The sequence below is a fragment of the Pelodiscus sinensis genome, chromosome 6 (genome assembly GCF_052426305.1).
Source record: "Pelodiscus sinensis isolate ZL-2025 chromosome 6, ASM5242630v1, whole genome shotgun sequence".
Classification (NCBI taxonomy): domain Eukaryota; kingdom Metazoa; phylum Chordata; order Testudines; family Trionychidae; genus Pelodiscus; species Pelodiscus sinensis.
This window is the reverse complement of record NC_143057.1, coordinates 42,956,026-42,983,806: the sequence shown is the minus strand read 5'-3', so window position 1 is coordinate 42,983,806 and position 27,781 is coordinate 42,956,026. Positions and strand designations below refer to the sequence as shown.

The window sequence follows — 27,781 nt, the reverse complement described above, 5'->3', positions numbered from 1 at the left end:
CTCATTGTGAATGGCAGAACGGGATCAAGAAATGACGCAAGAGCCCTTTCTGTTGGATATTGGTATGTTTAATTTAAATCTAGACTTGGCTGGACTTCTGTCAGTGACATTTATAATGAAATAGATTTTACAGTTTCTTTTCATAATTTGTGCCATGATGCTACGAGGCAACTTCCATAAACCAAAGGTTGCTTTTGTGGCCGCTGGTAAACCGAAATGCGAGCAAAGCTCTGCCTGCTGAGAACAGCTGCACCCTTTCGCTTGGCAAAGCTGTGTTGTTGTGTAGTAGTAACGGTGTGGTGGTGGAGCCTCCTTAACAGTAGGAGGGGCTCCTTGGGGGTTGCTGTCAATCTCTTTAAGCCTTTCCTTTCAAGCTTTGAATGTGAGCTACCCACCAGGCCCCCCTCCCTCCCCTTTCTCCCGTAGCTCGTAAAGAAAAAAAAAGTTTCAACAACAGGCTGGACCAATAGTGAGTCGAAGAGCAGGGAAAAGGGGCCGAGCAAAGGGAGAAAAGTGGAGAAAAGGAGAAAGAGAGCGACTAGCAAGAGCGAGAGAGAGACGAGCGCAGGCTGGGGGCATGTGTAAAAGGAGAAGAAGCGTTGCTAATTGTTTTGTTTGTTTGCTTTTCCATGCATGCATAATGAGGCTTGATCAGAGCACGTTGCTGCTGCTCGGAGGCCACTTTTGTATTTAAAGCCTCGCAAAGAAAAAACGCTCCTCACACCGCAGAGCGGAGCAGCTCGCCGGGCGTGTTGACAACAGAAGCAGCAAGCACCACAGCCACAGACCGAGAAGGGAGACCCCGAGCCTGCTGTTTTCCCCCCTTGCTCGCCAAAAGGGAGGGAGTCCTGATCCTCCCCCCGCCTTCCCGTGTGAGCGGGCGCGCGGAGCCGGGACTGTGCCAGGGATCGGAGCGGCTCGCGCGGCGGGCATGTGCGGAGATGCTGCGAGCGGAGAGTTGAACGCTCCCGAGGAAGCAGCAGCGGCAGCTGGGCATTTGCGCTGTGCCAAAAGAGACACGAAAGGGATCTGCATGAGAAGCAGGGCAGCACCATGAGCTCCCCCGGCGCAGGCTGCAAGCCTCCGAGTGCCCTCCGGAGCCGCTCTCCTCCCAGCCCCCAGTTGCACTGATTAACTCCGGGAAGTCTTGCGGCAAGAGCAGCCCGGGCCTGGGGGGTGGGGGTTGTACTGCAGCCCGCTGGTTCCAGCCTCGGAGGGGCCGCGTGGATGGATTGATGTGGGGAAGCCTCATGCACACAGCTGGCCGGAGTTTTGCAAACTTTTCCACGGGCAGCAGCTCCTCCTCCGCCCCTCGACCCTCCTGCAGCCGCCGCCCGCGATGGTGGTAGGTTCGCCCGCGCTGCGTGGAGGAGGGGGCCGGCGGCTGGCGGGCGCCTGCCTGTGGCTGGCGGTGGTGCTGGGCGCAGGGTGGCCCCCGCGGGGCTCGCTGGTGCAGGGCCGGAGGCTGATCTGCTGGCAGGCGGTGCTGCAGTGTCAGGGGGAGCCCGAGTGCAGCTACGCCTACAGCCAGTACGCCGAGGCGTGCGCCCCGGTGCTGCTGCCGCCGCAGCACCCGGCCGGCGGCGCGGGGGATGGGGCCGCCTCCTCCTCCCGCCGGCGGTGCCCGAGCCACTGCATCGCGGCCCTGATCCAGCTCAACCACACCCGGCGGGGCCCGGCGCTGGAGGACTGCGACTGCGCGCAGGATGAGACCTGCTGGGCCACCAAGCGCGCCATCGAGCCCTGCCTGCCCCGCACCAGCGGCGGCGCGGCGGGCGGCGGCGGCGGGGGCGGCGGGGTGATGGGCTGCACCGAGGCCCGGCGGCGCTGCGACTGGGACAGCCGCTGCAGCGCGGCGCTGGGCCGCTACATGGCCTACTGCGGCAAGCTCTTCAACGGGCTGCGCTGCACCGAGGAGTGCCGGGCCGTGATCGAGGACATGCTGGCCGTGCCCAAGGCCCTGCCGCTCAACCACTGCGTCTGCGACGGGCTGGAGCGGCCCATCTGCGAGTCCATGAAGGAGAACATGGCCCGCCTCTGCTTCGGCGCCGAGGCGGGGGGCAACGGGGCCGGCAGCAGCGGCGGCTCGGACGGCGGGCTGGAGGATTACTACGAGGACGAGTACGAGGACGAGCCCAGCCTGCGGGGGCGGGACGAGCCGGACGAGCCCGGCCCCGGCCAGCTGCCCGCCTTCCCAGCGCCCAGCGACCGCGCCGCCGCCGCCGGCCCTGCGCCCGCCCCGCCAGCCTGCATCTGGCTGGTCTCCATTTTGCTGCTGCTGCTGCTGTAGCCACCGAGTCCCCATTGGCTGCCGGGCCCGCCCGCCGCGCTTGGGACACGCGGGGGAGCCCCCCCTTGCATCATTCCTGGGGACCCCCCCCCCGATCTCCGCGCGGGACACGGTCCCCCCCCTCCCCCATTTGTCTCTGCACGGCCTCTCGCCACCACCTGCCTGGACTCTTCGCTTGGGCACTGGCCTCCTCATCTCCCCCTGCCCCTGTTAAACTCGCTTTGATGGGGACGATACCGGTTTATGGGCCTTGTAAAGCGGCCGCTGTGTAAATCTGTACGGGACTGATAAGGTGCTGGGGAAGGCGGGTGCGGTTTGGCTGGGTTTTAGCGTGCACTATGCAATGTGCCCCCCCCCCCTTCCCCCGGAGTGTAGAAGATGAACTCTTAGCAAAGCTACTGTAGGTTCGTTACCACCCCCCCGAAAACAAAACACCCAATACTAAGGGGCTAATGGTCGCTTTTTACCGTTTGACATGAAGGTGAGAAAGAGGTGGGAAACCCGAACTTGCTGCCAAAACTACTGCCTTACTGGTTAGAAGTAGCCAACAACTTGAAATCAAGTCCCAGTCTCCCTATCACTGTTCACAATATTCACCCTGATGCCTGAAAGAGGATTCAATTTCCATTGCCTTTAGTTATCGGGGGTGGGGGGGAGAGAACAAATTGATGGGATCTTAGCATCCTCTCACACACACATTTGCCCCCCCCCCCCCCCGTAACAAAAGCTTGCCAGCAAACATCTCTTTTTCTTCGCCTGAACGAGAAAAAATGCAGATTTTTCAGAGTTGTTGGCTACACTGAACAATGCAACTTTTGTCTTAAAAGAGCTCTGCACTGCCATCTTCGAAAGACACTTTTTAAACTCAAGAACTTGTATATACACATATCCTAAAAAGTTATATTGTCTCTAGTCATATCAGGGTGCTGACCTCTGGTAAATCTTATATAAAATGTATTTAAAACTGGGATTTATTACCAGTCACTCTACTTTGTATATAGAATTTTATAAATTGTATGCTTGAGGAATAATTTATTTTTTAAAAAATTAAAGTTTTAAGTCTACATTCTATTTGCCAGATAATTGCATTTGCCGTTCTTTTCTGGAAAGGTACAAATATCGTTGTATGTGTAATGGGAACTCAGCAACAAGAACTCAGTGAACTATTCTGTAGAACATCAAATGTACAGTGTATTTTGAAGTTAACTTTCTTATTTTGAGAGACTTTATGAACATTGTAGAATTGTATAAATGCATTTCCACGCTGCCTTAAGGTATTTTTATAGAAGGCATAAAAGGTCCTATGTTTTAAATATCTACGACTTTGTGTATTTCTTAAAATGTAAATGAGTAAATAAAGAGTTTTAAATACGGATGCCTGATGATGATGTTCAGAGAGATTGCTATTGAGTGAACTATCAGTCCTGTTTGGAGGAACTGGAGAGGAGGGAGAGGAAGGATAAATAAATAAGAAATAAATAAAAACTCAGTATCTGTGGTACTTTAAATAGATGCTAATTACTGTTGCCCTTACTTTAATGAAGAAGCGAACATAAGTAGTAAACAGGACTTTGAAAATACTACCTTCAAAGGAAGTGGTTGATTTTTCTATGTGTTGGCATGGTAACGTATCAGTGCCAGAGCTGTGTAAAACAATTCCCAGTTTGTCTTCCAAGGACACTGCTACTATATGTGTGTAGAATTATCAAACCAGAAGGTCCTTCACTATGGAATGGAGGAATGGTATTTGAACTGCTGCTGTTAGGAATTCATATATACATGCAAATATTTTGCCAGACATACAGTGTCTCAAGGAACTTTCAGAAATATTTAAGTTGTATACAGTAGATGATTGGCATTTGCAACAAAATTCATGACAGTTTGTAAGGCAACTCTCCTTCCTCTGCAGTGAAGAGTGCAAAAGTAAACAAACTGGGATGATCAACAATTACCAGAACTTGTAATACTGTTTTTGGAGTTGTTTTGCACTGGGCTGAAGCCTGGTTTTCTGCCAGAGCTACTGATCTACACTCAAACGCCCTTAGATAAATAATTACGCTCTTAAGCTGTGTCGAGTGCTGATACACTTGACCTTGTAAATAGAAATGTTTGCAGTAGGAATAAACTCCGGCATTGGAAAATCTTTTAAACATTAACACAAAAGAGGGAGCTCAGTCCTCTGGGGATTTGAGTTTGAACTGCGCCAAGCTAGGCACTTGCAAAAAAAAAAAAAGTTTGTTTATCTTCTATTCATGCTGTTTATTTAAAGCTTTTAGTTTTAATCGTGGTGATTGGAAGGCAAGACAGAAGTTTTAACGCCACCACAAATAAACTTTAACTGAAGGGGCGACAGATTAGCAAAACAGTATCTTTTTTTCATTTTAAGAGATCTTGAGAGAAGATTAACCTACATCTATCTGTGGAGTCAATTAACACAATTACACATCCCCTTTTCTACTATCAGTTATTTTGGATACTTTTTTCTCCTTTAATTTCTTTGGTTCAGGTGGTTTTGCATGATTTCATTAAGCATTGAACTGATGTATACCACACAAGCATTTACAAAAAAAACCCTTCAAAATAGATGTGAGGTCGAGGAAGCCTGTGAGTATGGTGTGTGGCTATGAGCTAAATTCGGTTTTTTTAAAGTCACCTGAACGGTTGAGTAAACTTATTGTTAAAACAAAGCTGAAAACGTTGTTTCTTTAGGAAGAGAACAAAGAGCAGTTGGGAGAAACTTGTAAAGGGAATCAGCTTTCTTTGCAAAATGCTGAGTTTGCAATACTGTAGGGATGAAAATATTCTCTCCAATCCTTTAAGGAATATTTTCAAATATATTTTCAGTTTTTCAACTTTCCTTGTCTATGCAGAACATTTTGACTCGTTTTAACTGAAAAAAAAAATCCCAGTAAAGGTCCCTGTTTTTCCTCAGCAAGGAGTAAAGGCATTAGCACTAGAAAAGGACTGATAATTAACTGCTACAATAAACCCAAGACTTGATTTTACAGGCCCCTGTCAAAAGCATCTGCCTGGAATAAATCAACACTGAGCACCACTGGGGAGGGAGGACACGAGTCTTTATGCTTCCTTCCCTGTAGAAAGTGTATATTGATAGGTGGCTCGTTTTAATTTAAATAGTACACGAAGCAGAGTCATAGGCGCTGTATCCTGTGAACTTCACCTTATGAAAAGTAATAAAAATAAAGTAGGTTTTCAGAGCAAATGCTCTGTCCAAAGTGGCTCAGATACACCGAGTATTGGCCTGTATCCTCATGCTATGTGATTATACAGGAATGGACATCTGTCATATTTGAAATTCAAACACAGTGAAGGTAGGAAGTTTTCAGATTTCCCAGGGGAATGCTGTAGGCATCTCTAGAACAAGAAAGCACTTCAGGTTCTCTGACTGAGGGAATTTTCCATACGAAAGGAGGTCCTGGTCTTCTAGATTTTTGAAAATGAGCCTTGCATTGATCCATTCCTAGCAATCTTTTCCAGGGAGAGAAGGAACTCTTTCCCACCTCATGTGAAATAATCCTAAGGCTTCGGACCCCTTTTTATTCCCAGTTACCAGGTTCAAATTCTGGGTGACAGTTTATTTGTCTTTGGAGGCACTCCAGTGACAAATGTTTAAGGGAGTGTAGGACAATAGTAGAGAACAAGAAGGCAGTTCATTGAACTGACAGTGACCATACAGTAAATAGAGGCAGATTCAAGCTTCACTGGTCACCCAGGCTCACAGCACAGCTTTTGTACACAATCACAATAGCCATAACATAAGGTCTCTTGTTTATTTTAAACAATATATACCAGTGTATGCAGGCAGGCATAGGTACCTTGGCAAATAATTATGATGAAAATAAGCTTTATAATAACAACTTGAAATCACTGGTTTGGGATAGAGGAGTTTTTTTTACACTCACATTAAAAAGCATGCAAAGTTATAGTTATAATATACCCTACCTTATAGGTAGCATCTGATCATTGCCTACACCTATGTATAACAAATGTGTACTACATGGGTGGTAAGAGTATGCAAAAACTAAATACACATAGAATAAGAAATGACCTATGTCTATGCAATGCATGGTTGTTGGGTATGAAAACAATATTCGTCTCATTGTTTTTTGAGTTGGGTGGGGGAGAGGAAATTGTAAAGAAGCCAAGATTTACAAGAAGAAACTTGGAACATATAACCATAGTGTCAGCGTGAATCATGGAGAACATGCTTAGCTGACTTGTAGGACCTGCCTCTTCAGTGCTGCTAAAAGAGATTCAGATTTATATCATTTTGGCCCAGCACACCATACTAATATCACAGGATGCCCTGCTGCGGGGTATAGAGTACACACGCAAATACAAGTAGGTAGACTCACCATACAAAACATTTCCAAATGGGAAGATCAGGACACCTGTGCAAGATTTCAAGTCTGTTTAAAGGAATAAACAGCTAGAAATCTAAATGATCTGTAAGCGGCAAAGTCGAAAGTTACTGTATTTGACTTGAGGCATTGGCTGTAGTAGACAATTGAAAAGACTCACATTGACTGTCTGAATGACATAAGTAATGCGCTATTAGCATAAATACTTTCTAAGGCATCCATTTAATCAATTTCTTAAATAACAGAATGATCTACTACAAAATAGTGGACTGTATACACTATATTTTGGCACAAAGATGGTCATTCTCCCTGTAGTAACCAGGGGCCCTAAATAAATGATTTCAACAATGTTTTATTAAAGGAGGACAAGAGCCCTCGAGCTGCATTAATCGGAGAGAAGTCGAGTGGCACTTTTGTTATGGAAATGTTAAGCACATAATAGTTCAGGCAAACAATGTGGAGCCACTTCATTCTTTCAGCCATGCTGACACCTCTTAAAGAGGAACTGCAGGGAAGGATGTGGGAAAGATTTGCTTTCTGAGGAAGCTTTCAGCTAATATTTTGGAGAGTTACCTCCAAACCCCTTTTAGACTGAATGGAACTGAAGGGTATAAACAGCCAGTAAGGAGAAATGATTTAGATACTTAAGGCAAGTGACACCTCGTGCCTAAAAAAAGTTGAGATATTTTTGACAAAACATTAAAGTTCTTTCTGTGACTTTCTAATGAGTCCAGTGAATGTTATTCTACATAGCTGGTAGAGTTCTTCGTTATATATATTATATCAAATACATTGTATGAACACTTATCATGGTATAATGCTAAATATCATTAATACACTACATAGAGAGAGAAAGACATAAGGACAAACAAGAATAGAGATGTTCCGGGGGCAGGATTAACTAAGACTTGATAGAAGGTGCGGAAAGGGTGATTAAATGTGATCTGGTAAGGGACAGGAAACCAAATAATGTGCTGGTGAAGGGGATGGTGCTGGAATGTTAGCAAAGAAAGACAGTTGTGGTAGTGATACTATGGATAGGCTAAAGGAAGAGAAAGTGAGTTTGGGAGCCCATATTTGAGGAAGTGAGATGGCCAATGAATGGCTAAGGGTTGGAGAGAGAGGTGAGGCAGATTTTGTTGACAAGGAGAAAGAAGCAAAACATTTTACCCCTGGACTGGATGGGAGAGAAGTGGGGGCAAAGAGATAGTAAGAATTGAATAGTTTTACAGGCTTGGAAACAGAAAGGATAGAAAGGTTGTCAAATAGAGACAGAAAAGGAGAGGGATCAAAAAGAAAGGTGAGAGGTTCTGTTCTGGAGAGAATAATTTTGAAATGGCATCTAGAAATCCAAGATGTGCCATAGAGAGGCAGATGGAATTGTGAAACTGGCCAAAGGGGGGAAGGAATAATGAGTTAGATTGAAGCAGAGATGGCATAGTTGATGACAATGGGAAGAGGTAAATGCAAAGGCGTACTGAGATGAATAGGGGATTAATAACAGAACTTTGAGGGACACTACCAGATAGGAGAAGAGGTTGACTATTAAAGGAGATTTTGAATTTTGAAAGAATGGTCAAAAAAGTAGAAGATAAAATAAAACAACGCTGTAGAAACCAAGGGAGAGGTAGGAAGAGAGAGTGATCAACAATATTAGGAGCTGTAGACCAGTTAAGAATGATGAGACTAGGGAAGCACTCCTTACATTTAGCTTGAAAGAGGTCATTAGTGTCTAGGATGGAGGGGAAAGGGCAGAAACCAGATTGGAGAGTATCAGCAAGAGATTAGGAGGAGAGGAAATGAAGGCAGTGAGAGTTAACCCTTCACTCCAGGATTTTGGAGACAAAAGGGAGAAAGGATACAGAGTGGTAGTTAAAGAGGGAAATTTCTTCAAGATGAGGAGAATGTCTGTTTTGACGCAGAGGAAAATAAACCAGCATTGAGAGCAGTTAAAATACAGAAGGAGTGAGGAATTAGACAGGCAGGGTGATAGAAAGTAAGAAGGAGGGGGCTCCAGGGTACAGGCTGAAGTGTTAGAAGCAGAAAATAGAAAATAGAGCCAAAAATGAAGAGAGGCAAAAATTAAGTGTGGAGCAGGGAAGAGTGAGAATTCTTGTCAGATTATGTCAATTTTGAATTGAAGAAATCAGCTATACCCTGGACACAGAAGGGAAGGGCCAGTTGGGGAATGGAATTGAAATCATAACTGAAAGTATAGAAGAGATCTTTCTTCTCCTTTCTTGTGGGAAATATTTGTTTCTGAGCATTACTTAGTCATGCACCAATACAATATCTGAGTATCTTAGAGCATGCAAGTATACAAGAGACTTTGCACTTCCCCATACAGCTTGACACCTTAATGACTGCATCTTGCAACAGCTGGTTCTGGAACTCACAAGAAGAGAGCAATTCTTGATTTACTCCTAAGTGGAGTGCAGGGTCTGGTCTAAGAGGTAAATATAAACTTGACCGCTTGGAAATAGTGACCATAATGTAATAAAATTTAATATCCTTGTGGTGGGAAAAACACCTCAGCAGCCCAACACTGTGGCATTTAATTTCAGAAAGGGACTGCAAAAAAATGAGGAGGTTAGTTAAACAGAAATTAAAAGGTACAGTGCCAAAAGTAAAATCCCTGCAAGCTGCATGGAAACTTTTCAAAGACACCATAATAAAGGCTCAACTTAAATGTATACCCCAAATTAAACTCACAGTAAGAGCACCAAGAAAGTGCAACTGTGGTTTAACAACCAAGTAAAAGAAGCAGTGAGAGATAAAAAGGCATTGTTTAAAAATGAAAGTTAAATCCTACTGAGGAAAATAGAAAGGAACAATCTCTGTAAAATTAAGTGTAAAAATACAATAAGGAAAGCCAAAAAGGAGTTTGAAGAACAGCTAGCCAAAAAATAATAGCAAAGTGTTTTTTAAGTATATCAGAAGCAGGAAGCCGGCTAAACAACCGGTGGGGCCATTGTTTGATTGAGATGCTAAAGGAGCACTCAAAGACGATAAGGTCACTGCAAAGAAACTAAATAAATTCTTTGCTTTGGCCTTCATGGCTCAGAATGTTAGGGAGATTCCCAAACCTGAGCCATTCTTTTTAGGTGACAAATCTGAGGAATTGTCCCAGATGGAGGTGTCATTAGAAGAGGTTTTGGAACAACTTGATAAATTTAACAATAACAAGTCACCGGGACCAGATGGTATTCACCCAAGAGTTCTAAAAGAACTCAAATGTGAAATTGCAGAACCATTAACTATGGTTTGTAACCTATCCTTTAAATCAGCTTCTGTGCCTAATGTCTGGAAGATAGCTAATGTGATGCTAATATTTAAAAAGATCTCTAGAGGTGATCCTACAACTACAGACCGGTAAGTCTAACGTCAGTACCAGGTAAATTAGTTGAACCTATAGTAAAGAATAGAATTGTCAGACACATAGATTAACATAATTTGTTGGGGGAACATCAACATTTATTCTGGAAATTGCGTTTTACTAATCTGCTAGAGATCTCTGAGAGGATCAACAAACATGTGGACAAGGGGGATCCAGTGGATATACCGTACTTTGATTTCCAGAAAACCTTTCCCTCACCAAAGGCTCTTATATAAAATAAGTTGTCATGGGATAAGAGGGAAGGTCCTCTCATGGACTGATAACTGGTTAAAAGACAGGAAATAAAGAGCAGGAATAAATGGTACATTTTCAGAATGAAGAGAAGTAACTAGTTGTGTCCCCTTAGGGTCCATACTGGGACTAATCCTATTCTGCATATTTATAAATGATCTGGAGAAAGGAGTAAACAGTGAGGTTGCAAAATTTGCAGATGATACTAAACTGCTCAAGATAATTAAGACCAAAGCAGACTGTGAAGAGCTTCATACGGATCTCACAATACGAGGTGATTGAGCAACAAAATGGCAAATGAATATTAATGTTGATAAATGCAAAGTAATGCACACTGGAAAAAATAATCCCAACTATACATACAAATTGCCAGGGATTAATTTAGCTATAACCACTCGAGAGAGATCTTGGAGTCACTGTGGATAGTTCTCAGGAAACACCCACTCAGTCTGCAGCAGCAGTCAAAAAAGCAAACAGAATGTTAGGAATCATTAGAAAAGGTATAGAAAAATAAGACAGAGAATATCTTATTACCTTTATATAAATCCAAGGTACGAACACATCTTAAATACTGAATATAGATGTGGTCGCCTCATCTCAAAAAAGTATATTAGCATTGGAAAAAGTTCAGAAAAGGGGAACAAAAATTATTAGGGGATTGGAATGGGTGCCAAATGAAGAGAGATTTAAAAGATTGGGACTTTTCATCTTAGAAAAGATGAGACTAAGAGTGGATATGAGAGAGGTCTATACAATCAAGACAGGTATGGAGAAAGTGAATAAAGAAAAGTTATTTACTTATTCCTATAACATAACTGGGCAGGCTGGGCTCGTTAGCCTTGGTTGGCAGCCAGCTTAAGAGAAGGAAAACTTTGATTTCAAACCCGGGCAGATGGAGCTCGTTAGCCCTGTCAGGCCACTCATCTAGGAGAAGGACACTCTGATATAACACCTATGACCCGGGGACCTCACTGTCATTGTCCCTGCTTGCTAGGCCATGGCAGATGAACCCCAGGTGTAAAGGGTGGGACCAGTATTGCGCACACTGCACTCCACCTAAAAACTCCATTGCGCAGGTTCGAAGGGCACGCCCATGTCTACAAGTGACAACAACACCATCATCAAGCCCTGCAGCGATGGGAAAGGGGCGAAACGGCAGGTGGAAGATGACACTGGAAGCCGCAGTTCCGATCTTGCCTGCAGGCGGTTCAGATGTAAGGGTCGTCTGATATTGACCCCGGAAACGACGACATCATTCGGCAGTATCCTGAACGATCAAGCAGCCTTCTCTAGGGGTAGCACTGCTTGCTCCAGATCGAGAGGGGCCTAGAAAAGGTGGCCCAACCAAAGCTCGTTTCCATTTCTCCCAGTTGGCTAGCCACGGTCGATGGGCATCTTCAAAAGTGGTTGAACTACAAAGAGAAAGATAAGGTACACACCTGCCTCACAAGGTGTGACAGGACTAAAGCTTGCTTGCTGGAACATTAGAACCATGATTGATACAGCAGATAGTGATCGCTCAGAACGGCGGTCCGCTCTAGTTGCCCACGAACTTTCAAGACTGAATGTCGACATCGCTGCTCTTAGTGAAGTCCGCCTCTCCAAGGAAGGCAGCCTTCAAGAACATGGTGCAGGTTACATCCTCTACTGGTCAGGCAAGCCAGAGTCTGATAAATGCCTTTCTGGCATTGGCTTTATGGTCAGAAACTCCATTGCATCCAAACTTGCCAACAGGCCACTCAAATCGCATTATCTCCATGTGCCTCCCGTTTAGAAACAAGCAGCATGCCACACTGTTCAGCATGTATGCCCCAACTCTTCAAACGGATCCAGCAGAAAAGGACAAGTTCTATAGTGATCTGCGCAACCTCATCCAGAACGCTTCCGTAGATGACAAGGTCATCATCCTTGGTGACTTCAGTGCCCAAGTAGGTAAAGATTCAAAAGCCTGGAAAGGAGTGCTTGGCAAGAACGGTGACAGAAACTGTAATGACAATGGGCACCTCCTGTTAGAATTCTGTGTGGAGCAGCAACTTGCTATCACCCACACCATGTTCCAACAGAAAGACAGCCTGAAGACAACCTGGATGCACCCTCGGTCTAAGTGTTGGCATCTCATAGACTATATCTTGGTGCTCCAGAGAGATCTTTGAGATGTTTTACTCACCCGAGTAATGCCCAGCGCGGAGTGTCATACGGACCATTGCCTTGTGCACTGTAAACTCCATCTCCATTTCAAAGCCAAACCAAAGAGGGGAAGCGCCCCAAGGAAGAAGTTCCATGTTGGTAAACTCCAATCAATTGAGGATCCCAGCTGTCCCACAAACCCCTCTTCAGAAGCTCTTTGGAAACACCGCAAAACCACCATCTTGCAGACCTCTGAAGATGTCCTAGGGTTTTCCTCTAAGATGAACAAAGACTGGTTTGATGAAAACAATCAGGAAATTCAAGAATTGCTGACGAAGAAGAGATCCGCCCATCAAGTGCATCTTGCTCAGCCGTCCTGTCCTGATAAGAAGGCAGCCTTCCACCTTGTATGTAGCAATCTCCAGTGCAAGCTTCGGGAGATTCAAAATGAATGGTGGACCAAACTTGCAGAGAAAACTCAGCTTTGCGCAGATACCGGTGATTACAGAGGGTTTTATGAAGCCCTGAAGGCGGTGTAAGGCCCTTTGCATTACATCAAGAGTTTCTTGCGCTCTGCAGATGGCCAAGTGCTCCTCACAGACAAGATGTCTGTCCTGAACCAGTGGTAGGAACATTTCCAGACTCTCTTTAGCGCCAATCACATGGTCCAACACTCAGCAATCCATCGTATTCCACAACTGCCAGAGAAAATAGACCTGGATGAGATTCCTACTCTAGAGGAGACTGTCAAGGCCATTAAACAGCTGAAAAGTGGCAAGGCAGCAGGAGTCGATGGAATTCCACCAGAGGTTTGGAAGCATGGGGGCCCAGCGCTGCACGCCAAACTCCACGAGCTCTTTGTCTGTTGCTGGGAACAAGGCAAACTACCACAGGACCTCCGTGACTCAGTCATCGTCACTCTGTACAAAAACAAGGGGGATAAGTCAGACTGTTCCAACTACCAGGGGATAACTCTGCTCTCTGTCGGGGGAAAATTCTTGTAAGAGTACTTCTCAGCAAATTGGTGCCCACCATTGTAGAAGAACTCCTTCCAGAGAGCCAGTGTGGCTTCAGAGCTAATAAGAGCACCATCGATATGGTATTTGTTCTTAGACAGCTACAAGAGAAATATAGGGAACAGAACAAGGGATTGTACATGACTTTTGTCGACCTTACCAAAGCGTTCGACACTGTGAGCAGAAAAAGTTTGTGGCTAATCATGGAGCGACTAGGGTGTCCCCCAAAATTCCTCAGCATGATCATCCAGCTACATGAAGACCAGCGTGGCCAAGTCAGACATGGCACTGACCTCTCACAACCCTTCTCAATACGCAACGGTGTAAAACAAGGCTGCGTCCTCGCGCCGACTCTCTTCACGATCTTCTTCAGTATGATGCTCCAAAGAGCCGCAGTAGAACTTGATGATGAAGACAGTGTCTATATCCGATACCGTACTGATGGCAGTCTGTTCAACCTGAGGCGACTAAAGGCCCATACTAAGACAGTGCGGCAACTCATCTGAGAATTACTCTTCGCTGACGATGCTGCCCTTGCTTCTCACACGGTGACAGCACTGCAGCGCATAACATCCTGCTTTGCAGAGGCTGCTGAACTCTTCGGACTAAAAGTCAGCTTGAAGAAAACGGAAGTTCTCTATCAGCCTGCACCTCGGGAAGATTACTGCTGTCCCTGCATCACCATTGGTGAGTCAGAGCTGAAGACAGTTCATCAGTTCAGCTACTTGGGGTGTATCATCTCCTTGGACGCCGTGGTTGATAAAGAGATTGATAACAGACTGGCAAAGGCAAACTGTGCATTCGGTAGGCTGTATAAAAGAGTCTGGAACAACAAGCATTTGAAGAAAGGCACGGAGATTGGTGTGTACAGAGCCGTTGTACTGAGTACCCTCTTGTATGGTTCCGAGTCGTGGGTCACCTACCGGCATCATCTGCGTCTCCTTGAGCGCTTCCATCAACGCTGCCTCCGCCCATCCTTAACATTCACTGGAATGACTTCATCACCAACATTGAAGTCCTCGAACAGGCGGAGGTTACCAGCATCGAGGCCATCCTATTGGAGACACAGCTGCGCTGGGCAGGGCACATCTCCAGGATGGAGGATCATCGCCTGCCCAAGATTGTGCTGTATGGTGATCTCACCACTGGCCACCGCTACAGAGGAGCACCGAAGAAGAGGTACAAGGACTCTCTGAAAAAATCCCTTGGCATCTGTCATATTGACCACCGCCATTGGTCTGCTTTAGCCTCGGAACGAGAGGCCTGGAGACGCACCATTCACCAGGCTGTCTCCTCCTTCAAGAATACATGGAGGGCTGGTCTTGAGGACAAAAGGACATGGAGGAAGAATCATGACACCGCAGCACTAAACTCAGAACAGAATTTCCCTTGCTGCCACTGTGGCCGAATCTGCCTGTCCCACATTGGACTTGTCAGTCACCAGCGAGCTTGCATCAGACATGGACAAACCCCTTCCTAAATCTTCGTTCACGAAGTCAAGCCATGATAACATAAGAACTAGGGGTCACCAAATGAAATTAATAGGTAGCAGGTTTAAAACAAGCAAAAGGAAGTTTTTCTTCACCAGTGCACAGTCAGCCTATGGAACTCCTTGCCAGAGGATGTTGTGAAGATCAGGACTTTACCAGGGTTCAAAAAAGAACTAGATAAATTTATAGAGGATAGGTCCATCAATACTTATTAGCTGGGATGGGTAAGAATGGTGTTCCTAGCCTCTGTTTCTCAGGGGCTGGAAATGGATGGCAGGAGAGGAATCACTCTGGGGCATCTGGCATTGGCCACTGTCAGAATACAGAATACTGGGATAGGTGGACCTTTGGTCTGACCCAGTATAGCCATTCTTATGTTCTTATGTTTTCGGCTTGTATTTTTTTCACAATGTACATCCTGAGAAAAGATGGGACTTAATGTCATCTCAAATCATACATCTCCATATTGCACTAGGTATGATAAAAACTACAAAAATCAAGCCACAGCTGTTTACAATGAATTGCATTAAAACCTTTCAGAAATTTTTTTAATCATTGAAATGTAGAGTTAGAAAGGACCTCCTGAGGGCATCTAGTCAAGTGTGTCTCAGACATTTTGATACCAGGGTCTGGTTTGCTGCTTTCCTACACTATGTCAGGGGGATCTCAGAGACTGGCACTGGTCCTCAGACTGGTCATTGAGAAACACTGATCTCATGCATTCCACCATACTAAGGTAAGATTAAGTAGATCTAAAGTTTAAACCAGCTAAACCACCTAAACAGGTGTTTGTCTAAACACTTCTTTAAACCTTCAGCAAAGGGGATTCTACAGGATTTCTTTACATAACCTCTTCCAGTGCTTAACTATAACTGACTATAGTTAATTATAGTTAGAAAGTTTATCCTAATATCCAGTCTCCTTTGCTGCAAACTAAGATTACTTTTTGTAATATCCTTAGTAAATGTGGAGAAAAACTGATCATTATTCTCATTGTACCAACCTTTTACATAAGTGAAGACTGCTACAACCCTCTTTAGACTTCTCTTCTGTAGGCTAATTATACCTAATCTCTTCAATGTTTCCTCACAGGTTACGTTTTCCATGCCTCATCATTTTTGTTGCTCTTCTATGGACTTTGTACACTTTGTTCACATTTTTTGTAATGTGTAATGCCCCAAACTAGACAGAGTACTCCATCTAAGGCCTCACCAAATTCCAACTACAGATGCACAATTAACTTCTGTGGCTTAAATTATTAGGAATATGGTATGTATGTCAGAATGACATTGCATTTTTTGCCACAATATTGCATTCTGGCCTTATAGTCAATATATGATCTACTATAAATTCCAAATCCATTTCTGCAGCATTGCTGACTACCCAGTCATTCCCATTTTTTATTTGTGCATTTGATTTTCCTTCCTGTCAGTAGAATTTTTCATTGTGTGTATTGAATTTCATTTTACTGATTTCAGATCAATTTTCCAATCAAAATCATTCTGGATTCCATTCCTTGGAAATGTATGCAAACATTCCCAGCATCATGTTATCATGACATTTTCTAAGAATACTCTCCATTCTATCATCCAAGTTGATGATGAAAATATTGATTAGTACCAAATTCAAATTCAAGACAGACCCCTGCAGGACTCTGCTTGATCTGTCCTTCCAGTTTGACAATAGACCATTGATAACTAATCTTTGAGGGTGGACTTTCAACCAGCTATGCACCCACCTTATAGTAATTTCATCAATACCATATTTCCTTAGTTTGCTTATGAGAACATCACGTGAGACAATGTCAAAGCATTACTAAAATCAAGAAACATTATATCAAAGAAGGAAATTAGATTGGTTTGGCATGATTTTTTCTTGAAAGATACGTTTTGGCTATTACTTTGCTATCCTATTATCCATGTTTGAACAAACTGATTATGTAATAATTTATTCCATTATCTTTCCAGGTATCAAAATTAGGCTGACTGGTCTAAAATTCTCCAAGTCCTCTTTCTTCCCGCTCTTTTAAAAGACAGATACTATATTTGTCCGTCTTTGGTCCTCTGGGATTTCACATATTCTCGAAGATAATTGCTAATGGTTCAGAGACTGCTTTGGCTGGTTCTTTAAGTACTCTAGGGTGAATTTCATCAGATCCTGCTGATTTAAAGACATTCAACTTATCTTAATTTTCTCTAATTTGTTCTTTCCCTATTCCGGCCTGAGAGCCTTTCCCCTTGTTATTAATATTAATTATGTTAAGCATCTGGTCACAATTAATCTTTTAAACGAAGACTGAAGTTTAAAAGGCACAAAATGCTTCAGCCTATACATTTCCTTATCATGCGATTACTTCTAATGTATTTATAAAACTTCTTATTTCCTTTTATGTCTCTTGCTGGAAGACATTTTGTGCCTTAGCCTTTCTGGTTTTGTCCCTACATGCTTATGCTATTCTTAGCATTTTTTCCTTGTTTTTTTGTGAGTTTTAGATCCTTAAATAGTTCCTGGTGTAGCCACATAGGTCACTTTCAACTCTTCGTATCTTTTCTCTGAATTGGAATAGTTTACTATATTGTGACTTTAGTACTCTCTCTTTTAGACATTTCCAGCTATCCTGAATTCCCATTTTCCTAAGATTTCCTTCTCATGGGACCACACTTACTGGTTCTCTGAATTTGTTGAAGTTCATCGTCTATTCTGCTGCTTCTATCCCTAGATTCATGGTCTCTGGCAGTTCGTGGTCATTTTCATCTGAGGTGTTTTCCAACTTCAGATTATCAACTAGTTTCTCCCTCTCTGTTCCTGAAAATGGTCAGAATATAGCTACCCTCTTGTTACTTCCTCAACATTCTGAAACAAAAAGTTGTTCTCCAGCACATTCCCAGTGCTTGGTGGACAGTCTGTGTCCTGCCATGTTGTTTTTCCAACAGATATCTGAGTAAAGTCCCTTTATTACTTAATGGCTACTATTCAGATTTTATACATAATTTAATGTTCATTCTCCTGGAATTTCATCTGTGTACTTATATTCTAAGGCTAACACACATTCTGCTTGTATTGTTTAAAAATGGCAACTGAAACACAAATTATTTGTAGCACAGAAGTCAACATTAAGTAGTTTACTAGCATAATCAATTGGCAGTCAGAGAGTTTAAGGTCAGATGGGACCACCATATCATTTTGTCTCATCTGTTCTGTAGCACAGGCAACCAGCACTATCCAACATTCGGGCACTATAGCTAACAACTAAAATTAAACCAAATGATTACAGCCCACAGGGGACTAGATTGTTACATACCACCAGCGGAGAAGAAGAGAGACTGAGTTGTTCTGAAGAAGGAGAGGCATCTTTCCTTATCCCTTCAATACCCTGGATTTATGAGGTCATTCTAAACTTTTAAAAATGTTTTTGGTATCACATTTTAGTGACTTTCAATGGGACCTATGACCTTAATTCACTTAGGCACTTCTGAAAAATCTCACCATGAATTCTTACGCATCTAAATGTGTTGGCATGCAAGTTGTGGGTATATATCAGTAAACAGGTACCTGATACAAGAAGGAAAAAAATAATTTGATCCATTTCTGTGTGTCCTGGTCTTGCCTTCTAGAGGCTGAAGGCTTTGCAAGAGTATACACATGAGTGGAGGTGAACAAATAGCCACAACAAATAACTTGCTCAACAAATGTAGCCTTTATTTATGGTATACAATTCCATTTTCAGTTACTCAGGTCTCGATTTCTATAGAATTACTCTGGATGTACAACTTAGGGTAAACAGTGATAGAATTTGGTCCACACCATTATTTTTTATCTGAAAGACTGAAACTGCTGTATTAAGAAAACTTTGAAGAAGCCACAGGAGCTTTGAACTAATGAATTTAACCCCAGGGAGAGACCTATGGTATCTAGCATGATTCGTATTCTCACCAAGGCATTTTGTGTTGAGATATTGGACATGTTAGAGTCCAATTAGAGAATGCATATGTTATTTCTCTTCCGAAGACAAAGATTACAGAACAGGGAGTAGAGAAGAACAATTAGTGAATTTTAGAAATCTTTTATCTGTTGGGCCATACAGACTTGGCTTCACTCCTGGACAACTTAGGCTAACCTATAAGAGTTATTAACTGGATGTGAAGTCTAAAAATTATCATCACAGTCACAAATATCTGCAAAGGTGCTTAGGCTTAAGTAGGGAAGTTGTGGGCTGAATTTATTCTGGTTTGTCTAAAACTTTGTGTGCTAAGGCAAGGAGTTTTAGGAACCAAGCTCTTCTTCCTGCCTCAAGCAGCATGTCAGCCTGTATGAAATATACCTGCAAATACACAGCCAGGCCAGCTTGAAATTCACTTTCCACAAGCATCCATGGGGGTACAGCTCATTTTCTTGAATGCTTTCAGAAAGTGGACACAAAACGGACAGATGGAAAATTATTTGTCAGTTTGAGTAAATACTTGCAGAACTATTTTTGCGGGTTTCACTTAGGCCTATGTACTAGCCAAGTGTGAGCCCACTGCAGCCCAAAAAGCCAAACGAGGCCCACTGCTGTTAAATGGACAATTAATATGGGGGTTGTAGATTTGCCCTTTAAGATCTGAAGACAGCTGAAAGGGGAGCAGCAAAGGAGCAGTATGCAGGCCCCTGATCTGGACTTAGTTTTACATCACCTCTAACCCCAGAGTCACTACACTGGTTTTTCATTGTCCTTTGAGTCTGTGACATCAACTGGAGATTGCTGGATCAACATGTGCTCCAGCCATACCATTTTACTACCCTTGGAACTGCTTCTGTGGTAGCGGATTAAGAGGTGTGGCATAGAATGGGCTAACCCAGATTCACCGCATTTGAAGATTTTTCTACAATCAGCTTTAAGTCTCTTTTTGTTGCCCAAAAGAGCTTAGATCTGGCCCATAATCTGTTTTTGTCAGAACTTACATTAAAAATAAGGATGGTTGTAGTAAATCAGTTATGGCCTTTGGACTCCTGAAATGTTTCTAATATGACCTGATCAAAGCACACTGAAGTTAACAGGAGTCCTTGCATTGATTTCAGTTGTCTTTGGATTGAGCTCTTGGTCCTTAATTAGGCAAAATTTACGGCACAAACATTTTGCAATGAACTGAGGTAGGTTTTTATTTTGTTTTTGTCTTTAGTTCAATTGTCACATCTATGAGCATTCATTTATAAATGGGGCAAAATATGGATTCCCTAAAATTGGGAAATAACTAATGTACAAATATTTTATTGTCTTTTTTGATTCTATATGATTATAATAACATAAGTATGCATGCCATTATTTCTGAAATGTTAACATAATACTCATGGTAGATTTTAATTTTAACATTTGATTTAATGAAAATAAATAAATTACTACAAAAACATGAGTGAAAGTGCCAAGGCTCAAGGCCAAAATAAAAAGCAATGAAACCAAAAATGCTGTTTGCTGGGAAATTGCTCACCTTGGGAGATAATAAGTAGCTAGCACTTAGCCAACAAGCCAATGTAATTTATGAAGAAGAAATCTATAATTTCTTATTTGAAGTTTCAAAATGCTAAAACCATAAATCCTTAGAAGGGGCCATAATTTCAAAGCTCATTTAACCTTTTTATGCTAGTAGCTCTATTCTGTTATATATTATGTCATTCTGAAATTCCTTGTATAATGCAAAGGATATATACTCACAACACACACACACACACACACACACACACACACACACACACTTGCAAAGAAAATCATTAATGCCATACTCCACTTGGGACTTTATAATACAAAAGACAAAACCCCTAAACCTACCAAAATCTACCCAAACAAAACAACAACAAACGAATAAACTGAGGAAATCTGTGACTAATAGGTTGACTTTTAAAAAATAACTACTTAGTTATAAATAACTGTTGCTGAATATTTAGTGTGAAAGAAAGTAATACACTGTATAACATATTAGCTAGGCTTGCTTTTTTCTTAAGCTTTCTATTCTCCCATTGGCATCAGATTTGTTTGAGAAGAAGAAGAAGAATGTGAAAGACACGGTTTCAGAAACACACTGCCACTTTAAGAGGATACAACATGCCTATTAATAATTGTATTACTCCTCTATTATTGTTAAGAATAATGAAGGAATGGGAGCATTGGCCCCGAGCTGAATTTATCCTGAAATGTTTTCAATTAACTCTTGGCACTGGCAGGAAAGCTTCAAACCTTTCCCATGCTGAAATATGGAAAATCTGCAGGGAACATCTCAGCAGGAGTGGAATTTCATTAAAACAAGCACATCATAATTCAACGACTTCTGCACCCTCTTTAAGCCTTTCTATTGATAAGGAATCTGAGGCAATTTTTATGGATTTGCAAAGAGAAATGATTTCATAAGATCTTTTTAGAGAGTTTGTTTTGGCCCAGGCCTTTGAGTTATTATCTGTTCTCTGATGAAAAAACGGTAAGACATTTGGCATAACTGTGACTACTAGATAAGAGGCAGAACTGACGAGACTTTAGGAGAGACTTTATCCTTCAGACAACTCCTTTCTGTAGTCTCTGTAGGAACTGTCTCCTCAACTATTTCTTCCAGATCTTTTTAAAACTGAAATGCATAGTAACTTGCACTCCTGAATGGCTTATCTGTAGAGCAAAAATATACATTTAAATAGCCTTTTAAATGTATATTTAACTCTATCTCAATGTTGTAGTCATTTTATCCTTGTGTCCTCAACAGACAAACACAATTATCACCTATGTGGGATTTATGAAGGAAATCTTTTAAAGGAAGGGGAGTGGGCAACATTTATTCAATGCAAAGTACCTGCTTTGTGGTTTTTTACTGCCCTCAGTGTTCTCGCCCTTCACCCCTGGAGGGTGGTCAGTGGTCCCTTCATAATGCTTCCAAAGAATCAGGAAAAAGAGGGGCAATTGTACATTTAAAAAGCTACTGGTATATTGTGACAAAACAAGGACACAAGTGCTCTTGTGGGTAAAATACAGAGCTGGGGGTAAGGAGATCTGGGATTTGTATTTGGTTCTTTCACTGTGAGACCTTTGACAAGACATTCAACTGTCTCCTCAGCTTCCCTGTCTTTAAATGGTAATAAATAGTAACAATAATACTTACCTACAGTAATAAAATGCAGGACAATGTAGCACTTTAAAGACTAACAAGATGGTTTATTAGATGATGAGCTTTCGTGGGCCAGACCCACTTCCTCAGATCAAATAGTGGAAGAAAATAGTCACAACCATATATACCAAAGGATACAATTAAAAAAATGAACACATGAAAAGTACAAATCACATTTCAGAACAGGAGAGGGATGCGGGGGGGGGGGGGGGGGAAGGAAGGAAGGAAGGTAAGTGTCTGTGAATTGATGATATTAGAGGTGGGGAGAGTGGGATGTCTGTGAGTTAATGGTATTAGAGGTGATAATTGGGGAAGCTATCTTGGTAATGGGTAAGATAGTTTGAGCATTTGTTCATTCCTTCCCGGTGTGTTGAATTTTAACATGAATGACAGTTCCAGAACAGCTTCCAGCTCCCATCCAGAACACACCACACGATCCATCGTCTATAGCCAAGCCCTTCGATACAACCGCATCTGCTCTAATCCCACTGACAGAGACCAGACGCTTCAGGATCTCTACCAAGCATTTATAAACCTCAACTACCCACTCGGAGAAATAAAAAAGCAAATTGAAAGAGCCAGACGAATACCTAGAAACCATCTACCAACCGAACGGGAGCAGCATAGTATTTCCGCAAAAAGCACTGATTTCTTACAATAGGAAGCCAGTGCTTTTGTGGAAATTCAAGCGGCCAGTGTAGACAGCTGGCAAGTTTTTCCGGAAAAGTGGCTGATTTTCTGGAAAAACTGGGCAGTCTAGACACAGCCCTCATGTTTTATCCTTTTTAACATAGTATTAGTGCACTTCAGTTCTTGAAATTTTTGAGGGCATCTTTTATAAAATTGAAATTACTTACACATTCATTCTATAAAAAAAGTCTCCCTAACGCTGTTTTGCTCTGTTATTTAAATCATGTAAAATGAATAGCACTGACTCGTGTCAAGATGTCCACCCTATTAATCAAATCTACAAATTCTCCTGAATTCTCTTTACCTTTGTTTGTTTCACCTGAGAATGGAAACAGGTATCTAATACAGACTAGGCCTTCCACTGGAACAGTAATCTTTTCATGGACCAGCAACAGAATATGATATGGGACAGGAGAGAACCGAACATTCAGCATTCTAAATTATTAAAGGCAAATTCCACTTCAGTCTCTCACTCCTACAAAGCTTTGTGATGCTCCATAACTAAGGTTCCCACCATTCATGCGCCATCACTCCTGCCATAGGTTCCTCTCCCTATTAGGCTCTTGTTATGATCTTCCTATTTAAAAAACAAAACTTGTATTTTATCTTCTCTGATCTTGGCCCCTGTAGCATTTTGGCATCCCATCTGGTGTTCTTTTTCCTCTCCTTGTGCTTTCCCACTATCTGGAGAGGGTAAAGTAGTACTGTTTAAGGCAGCATTCCCAGAACTCACTCACTCATCATTTCAGTATCATAATAATAATTACTGTAAAACATGAGGATACCAATGAATGATCTGAATTCCGTTGTGAGAGGCACTCTGAAGAATGCAGTAAAAAATCAGTCTCTGCCAAGCCACAACCCACTTTTGGGCCAAAACCCACAAATTAAGGACCACTGATCTATCCCATTCCCTGGATTATGGCTTTAATTTCAGATTTTATAGGCGTCTAAGATTAATAGAGCTTGCATAATACCTTCCATACTTAAAGTATGTCACAGAGCTTTGCAAAGAGTGATTTAGATACTGGGAGTACAGTGTCATTGTAAGACCAGAAGAAAACAGTCTAGTAACATTAATTATGAGATCAGCAAAAAGGGGCTACATTTTCAGAGGAGTTGTGTATCATAGCATCAACTGCCATCAATGGAAACTACAGTTATTCAGCATTTTTTGTACTTTTATTTATAGCTGAAAAATCAGCTTTTTTTGTATGCTCATTTATAGCTCATACACAGCCAGGGATGTTCTAATTCTTTTTTTTAGGGGAGAGAAAATAGGTGTCTTAGATATGAGGGTTAGAATCTACTCCTTCAAAAAGTCCATGGGATCTTTTACTTTCTTCTCAATAGCCATCAGAAGCAGAAAGAAAAATCCTCTATTTAATATCTTATCCAGACCCTGGCACCGGTAACTGTACGATGACACCATAGCAATATAATGGAGTGTTCATTTTAGGTATGTTTAACTACAATTGTGAAAAATTAAATAACTAATGATGGGCAGGACTGAAGGATCTATCTGATCAGCTGATGTTGATTAAACTCAAATGAGGACAGTTTTCCTAGTGAAGGGAAACCCTTATATGAAATTACGAGACCTGAACATGAAGGGATAACTAAAAGACAGAAGTGCAAAACTCCCACCAAGTGGTACTAGGTAGTAACAAAAAGAGATGCATCAGATTAAACAGATGATGGTGGTACAAGTGAATACTAACTCCTCATTTTAACTCTTAAATACCTTCTAGAGGACAAAGCTACAGTAGTTTAACTTAATGTGTTTCATGTTCTCAAATAAAGTTTTAATGGTGTGGCATGTTTCCCCTTCTCATTAGATGTTCTTGTGTAGTTTCAATAATGCTGAACTTTTCTTATGAATGCATACAATCTGCTACTACTTTACACGACATTTTAGACACACACTCCATTTTCGCTCTAAAATGAAATATATGTATTAGTGTATTTCAAGTACCAGTTTGGATCACAGCCAGCCAAAGTAGGCTTTTTTTTTTATTTAAAAATGAAATGACTGAGATGGGGCATTTTTTTTAATCTACAGTGATCAGATTCTTATATGGCCTTCATCACAATAGTAGCTGAGATCCTTCCAAAAAGGTATTGAATGATGTAAGTAGAATCTGCCATATCTATTTCTTTATCTCTTCTTTTTCACAAGATTCTTTTTGAGGTGGTTATTTCCATTTTTAGAAAATAATGTAACATACATGCACTGCAGTATGGCTACATCTAAATTATGATCCTCTTGCGGAAGAGGAAATGCAAATAGAGTGCTCATTTGCATACGCTGCACTCTCATTTGCTTTCCGCTTCCTTTCCCTTTTGCACAAGAGGTTTTGCGCAAAAAAGTGCTGTGTAGATGGAGCCTTTTTGCACAAAAGCCCCCTTTTGTGCAAGAGCTGCTCTTCCTCAAGAACGGTTCTTGTGCAAAAGGGTTTTTTGTGAAAAAAGGCACCTTCTACACAGCACTTTTTTGTGCAAAAGGGAAAGGAAGAGGAAATGCAAATGAGAGCGCGGCATATGCGAATGAGTGCTCCATTTGCATTTCCTCTTCCTCAAGAGGATCGCAGTTTAGACTTAGCCTATGTGTTTATATCAGCAAAAACAAGATCAAAGAAACACATCTTGCCTTGGAGTGGAAGGTGCTGATGCTTGCAATGGTCTTTAGATCCTTTAGTTATTTGTTCTGTTCTATAGTCTCTCACTAACCCCTGAGGGTATGTCTACACTACCACCCTAGTTCGAACTAGGGTGGTTAATATAGTCATACGAACTTGCAAATGAAGCCCGGGATTTGAATTTCCCGGGTTTCATTTGCATCTCGCCGGGCGCCTCCATTTTTAAATGTCCGCTAGTGCGGACTCCGGGCCCGCGGCTACACGCGGCACGAACTAGATTGTACACCTAGTCAAAACTATCTAGTTCGTGCCGCGTGTAGCTGCGGGCATGGAGTCCACACTAGCGGCATTTAAAAATGGCGGCGCCCGGCAACATGCATATGAAGCCCGGGAAATTCAAATCCCGGGCTTCATTTGCAAGTTCGTATGACTACATTAACCACCCTAGTTCGAACTGGGGAGGTAGTGTAGACATACCCTGAGAAAGTCCTGTGTCTTGCGGAGAGGAGCTTAATACCATGCAATAGATCACTGCCAGGACAGATAGGAAGCCTGCCTTAGCACCCACACTGATCACCCTGCAGCAACGAGACCCAGTGTCTGACATTCCACAACCCAGTACTGGGTCGTGACCCGTAGTTTTAAAACCATTGCAATAGATAGATAGCGCTATAATGTCTGAGGAGTAGAGCTCCTAATTAACAGACACTTTCTCGTGCGCGAGGCAAATTTCTGTGAATCCTGGACCCATTTTGCACTTCATGAATTTTATTGGCATGTCATTATTGACGAAAGGATTGGAATTCATTTCTTTCATACCTTTCAGATGATCCACAGAGGGAGCTGCTAAATTCATTCCATTATACTACTAGTTGTGTTGTGCAAAAATGATATAGAAAAAAGGCTACGGGGTAGGAGCCGTGCAGCTTTTTCATCTTCCTCTGGACCATCTTCCCCTGGACTACCATGGAATAGGTATCTATCATCCTTAGCATCAAGGGTCTGATCTTTCACCATTTAAGTCAATAGTAGTTTTGTCATTGACGCCAGGGAGTGAAGAACTGTGTCCAGGGATTTGAGCATATCATGCACAGTAATTTTCTTGCAGTTTTACCCAAGCAAACTTTGAATGGTCTTTTCTGTGTTAAATAAGTTAGCATGCAAAAGTACTGTATCCCTTGATACAAAAGTACTTGATGCATGTATAGTATATGGATGTTGTGCATTCGGCCTACAAGTAGTTATACGTATATTCTTTTTAAGTGCATAGTTATTGTTTAATGAACCCAGCCTTAACTTGTATTTCTTAACGTGAGTTTTCATGTTAAACTATATCTTTTTATTTGATTTTTGTGAAGTGCTTAACACAAGTTTGGCCACTCCATGTATCTGACGAAGTTGTTTTTACCTATGAAAACTTATGCCTAAATTAATCTATTAGTTTTTAAGGTTCCACAGGACTAGCAATATTTTATATACTTACTCATATATAGCCTCCATTATCATAGTATCTGAGCACATGACAATCTTTAATGTATTTAACCTCACAATTCCCCTGATTGGTAGAGCAGTATTATCCCCATTATACATATGGGGAACTGAGGCAAGAAGAGACTAGGGTGACTAAATCACACAGAAAGTCTGGGGTAGGGCAACAATTGAACTCACGTTTCCTAAGTCCTAGATTCATGCCCAAATCCCTGGATGAAAACAACTATTGTTGATTATTATTACTTTTAACAAAGTGCTATCAATTTTAAAATGGAACTTCCTTTTGATGCTTTTGGGGAGTTCTGCTAAAAACCCTACTGATAATACAATAAGGCCCAATCATTGTTAAATAAAAGTTCTTTTAATTTTAACAGTTTTATTGTTATAATCAGTATAATTTTAGCCATATAGTATCTTTGATGTGTCTAAATCATAACCCATACTTTATAAGTGCATTGGTGCTTCCCAAACATTTATATCCATCCCAATCATTCGTTTAGAACAAAACATAAGGAAGTTCAAATCCAAATAGTTTTTAAATCCAAGCTGCCACTTTGATTTCATCACATCAAACCCTTGTGGAGATCAAGCCTTTGAAATGAGAAAAGATTTTTAATCCAGTTATACCAGATGGGGTCCAACTCTCCAGGTCCTGAGATCTATGAGATTAGAATTTCTCAAACCTCCCCCCTACACACATGCACGCACACATAGTCACAAACATACACCCAAATGTACTGTCCAACTTCCTTTAATTTTTTTTAAAAGATGTATTCTAAATCACCCACGGTACAAAAAATGGGCAGCTTTTCTTTCTTCTTCTGATCTATGAACATTCATACCTATCATATGGTTATTTTGATATAATTTTGCATGCTTTATTTTTATTATTCAATCAATGATGTCA

General features: G+C 41.9%; 1 protein-coding gene across 1 annotated transcript; it reads left to right on the top strand.

Annotated features, from left to right (window-relative positions):
* The first annotated feature begins 162 nt into the window (after positions 1-162).
* GAS1 (growth arrest specific 1) lies at positions 163-3,665 on the top strand. Its single transcript, XM_075931796.2, has one exon. The coding sequence runs from the start codon at positions 1,340-1,342 to the stop codon at positions 2,288-2,290; it is 951 nt and encodes a 316-aa protein (XP_075787911.2). The 5' UTR covers positions 163-1,339; the 3' UTR covers positions 2,291-3,665.
* The last annotated feature ends 24,116 nt before the right edge of the window (positions 3,666-27,781 follow it).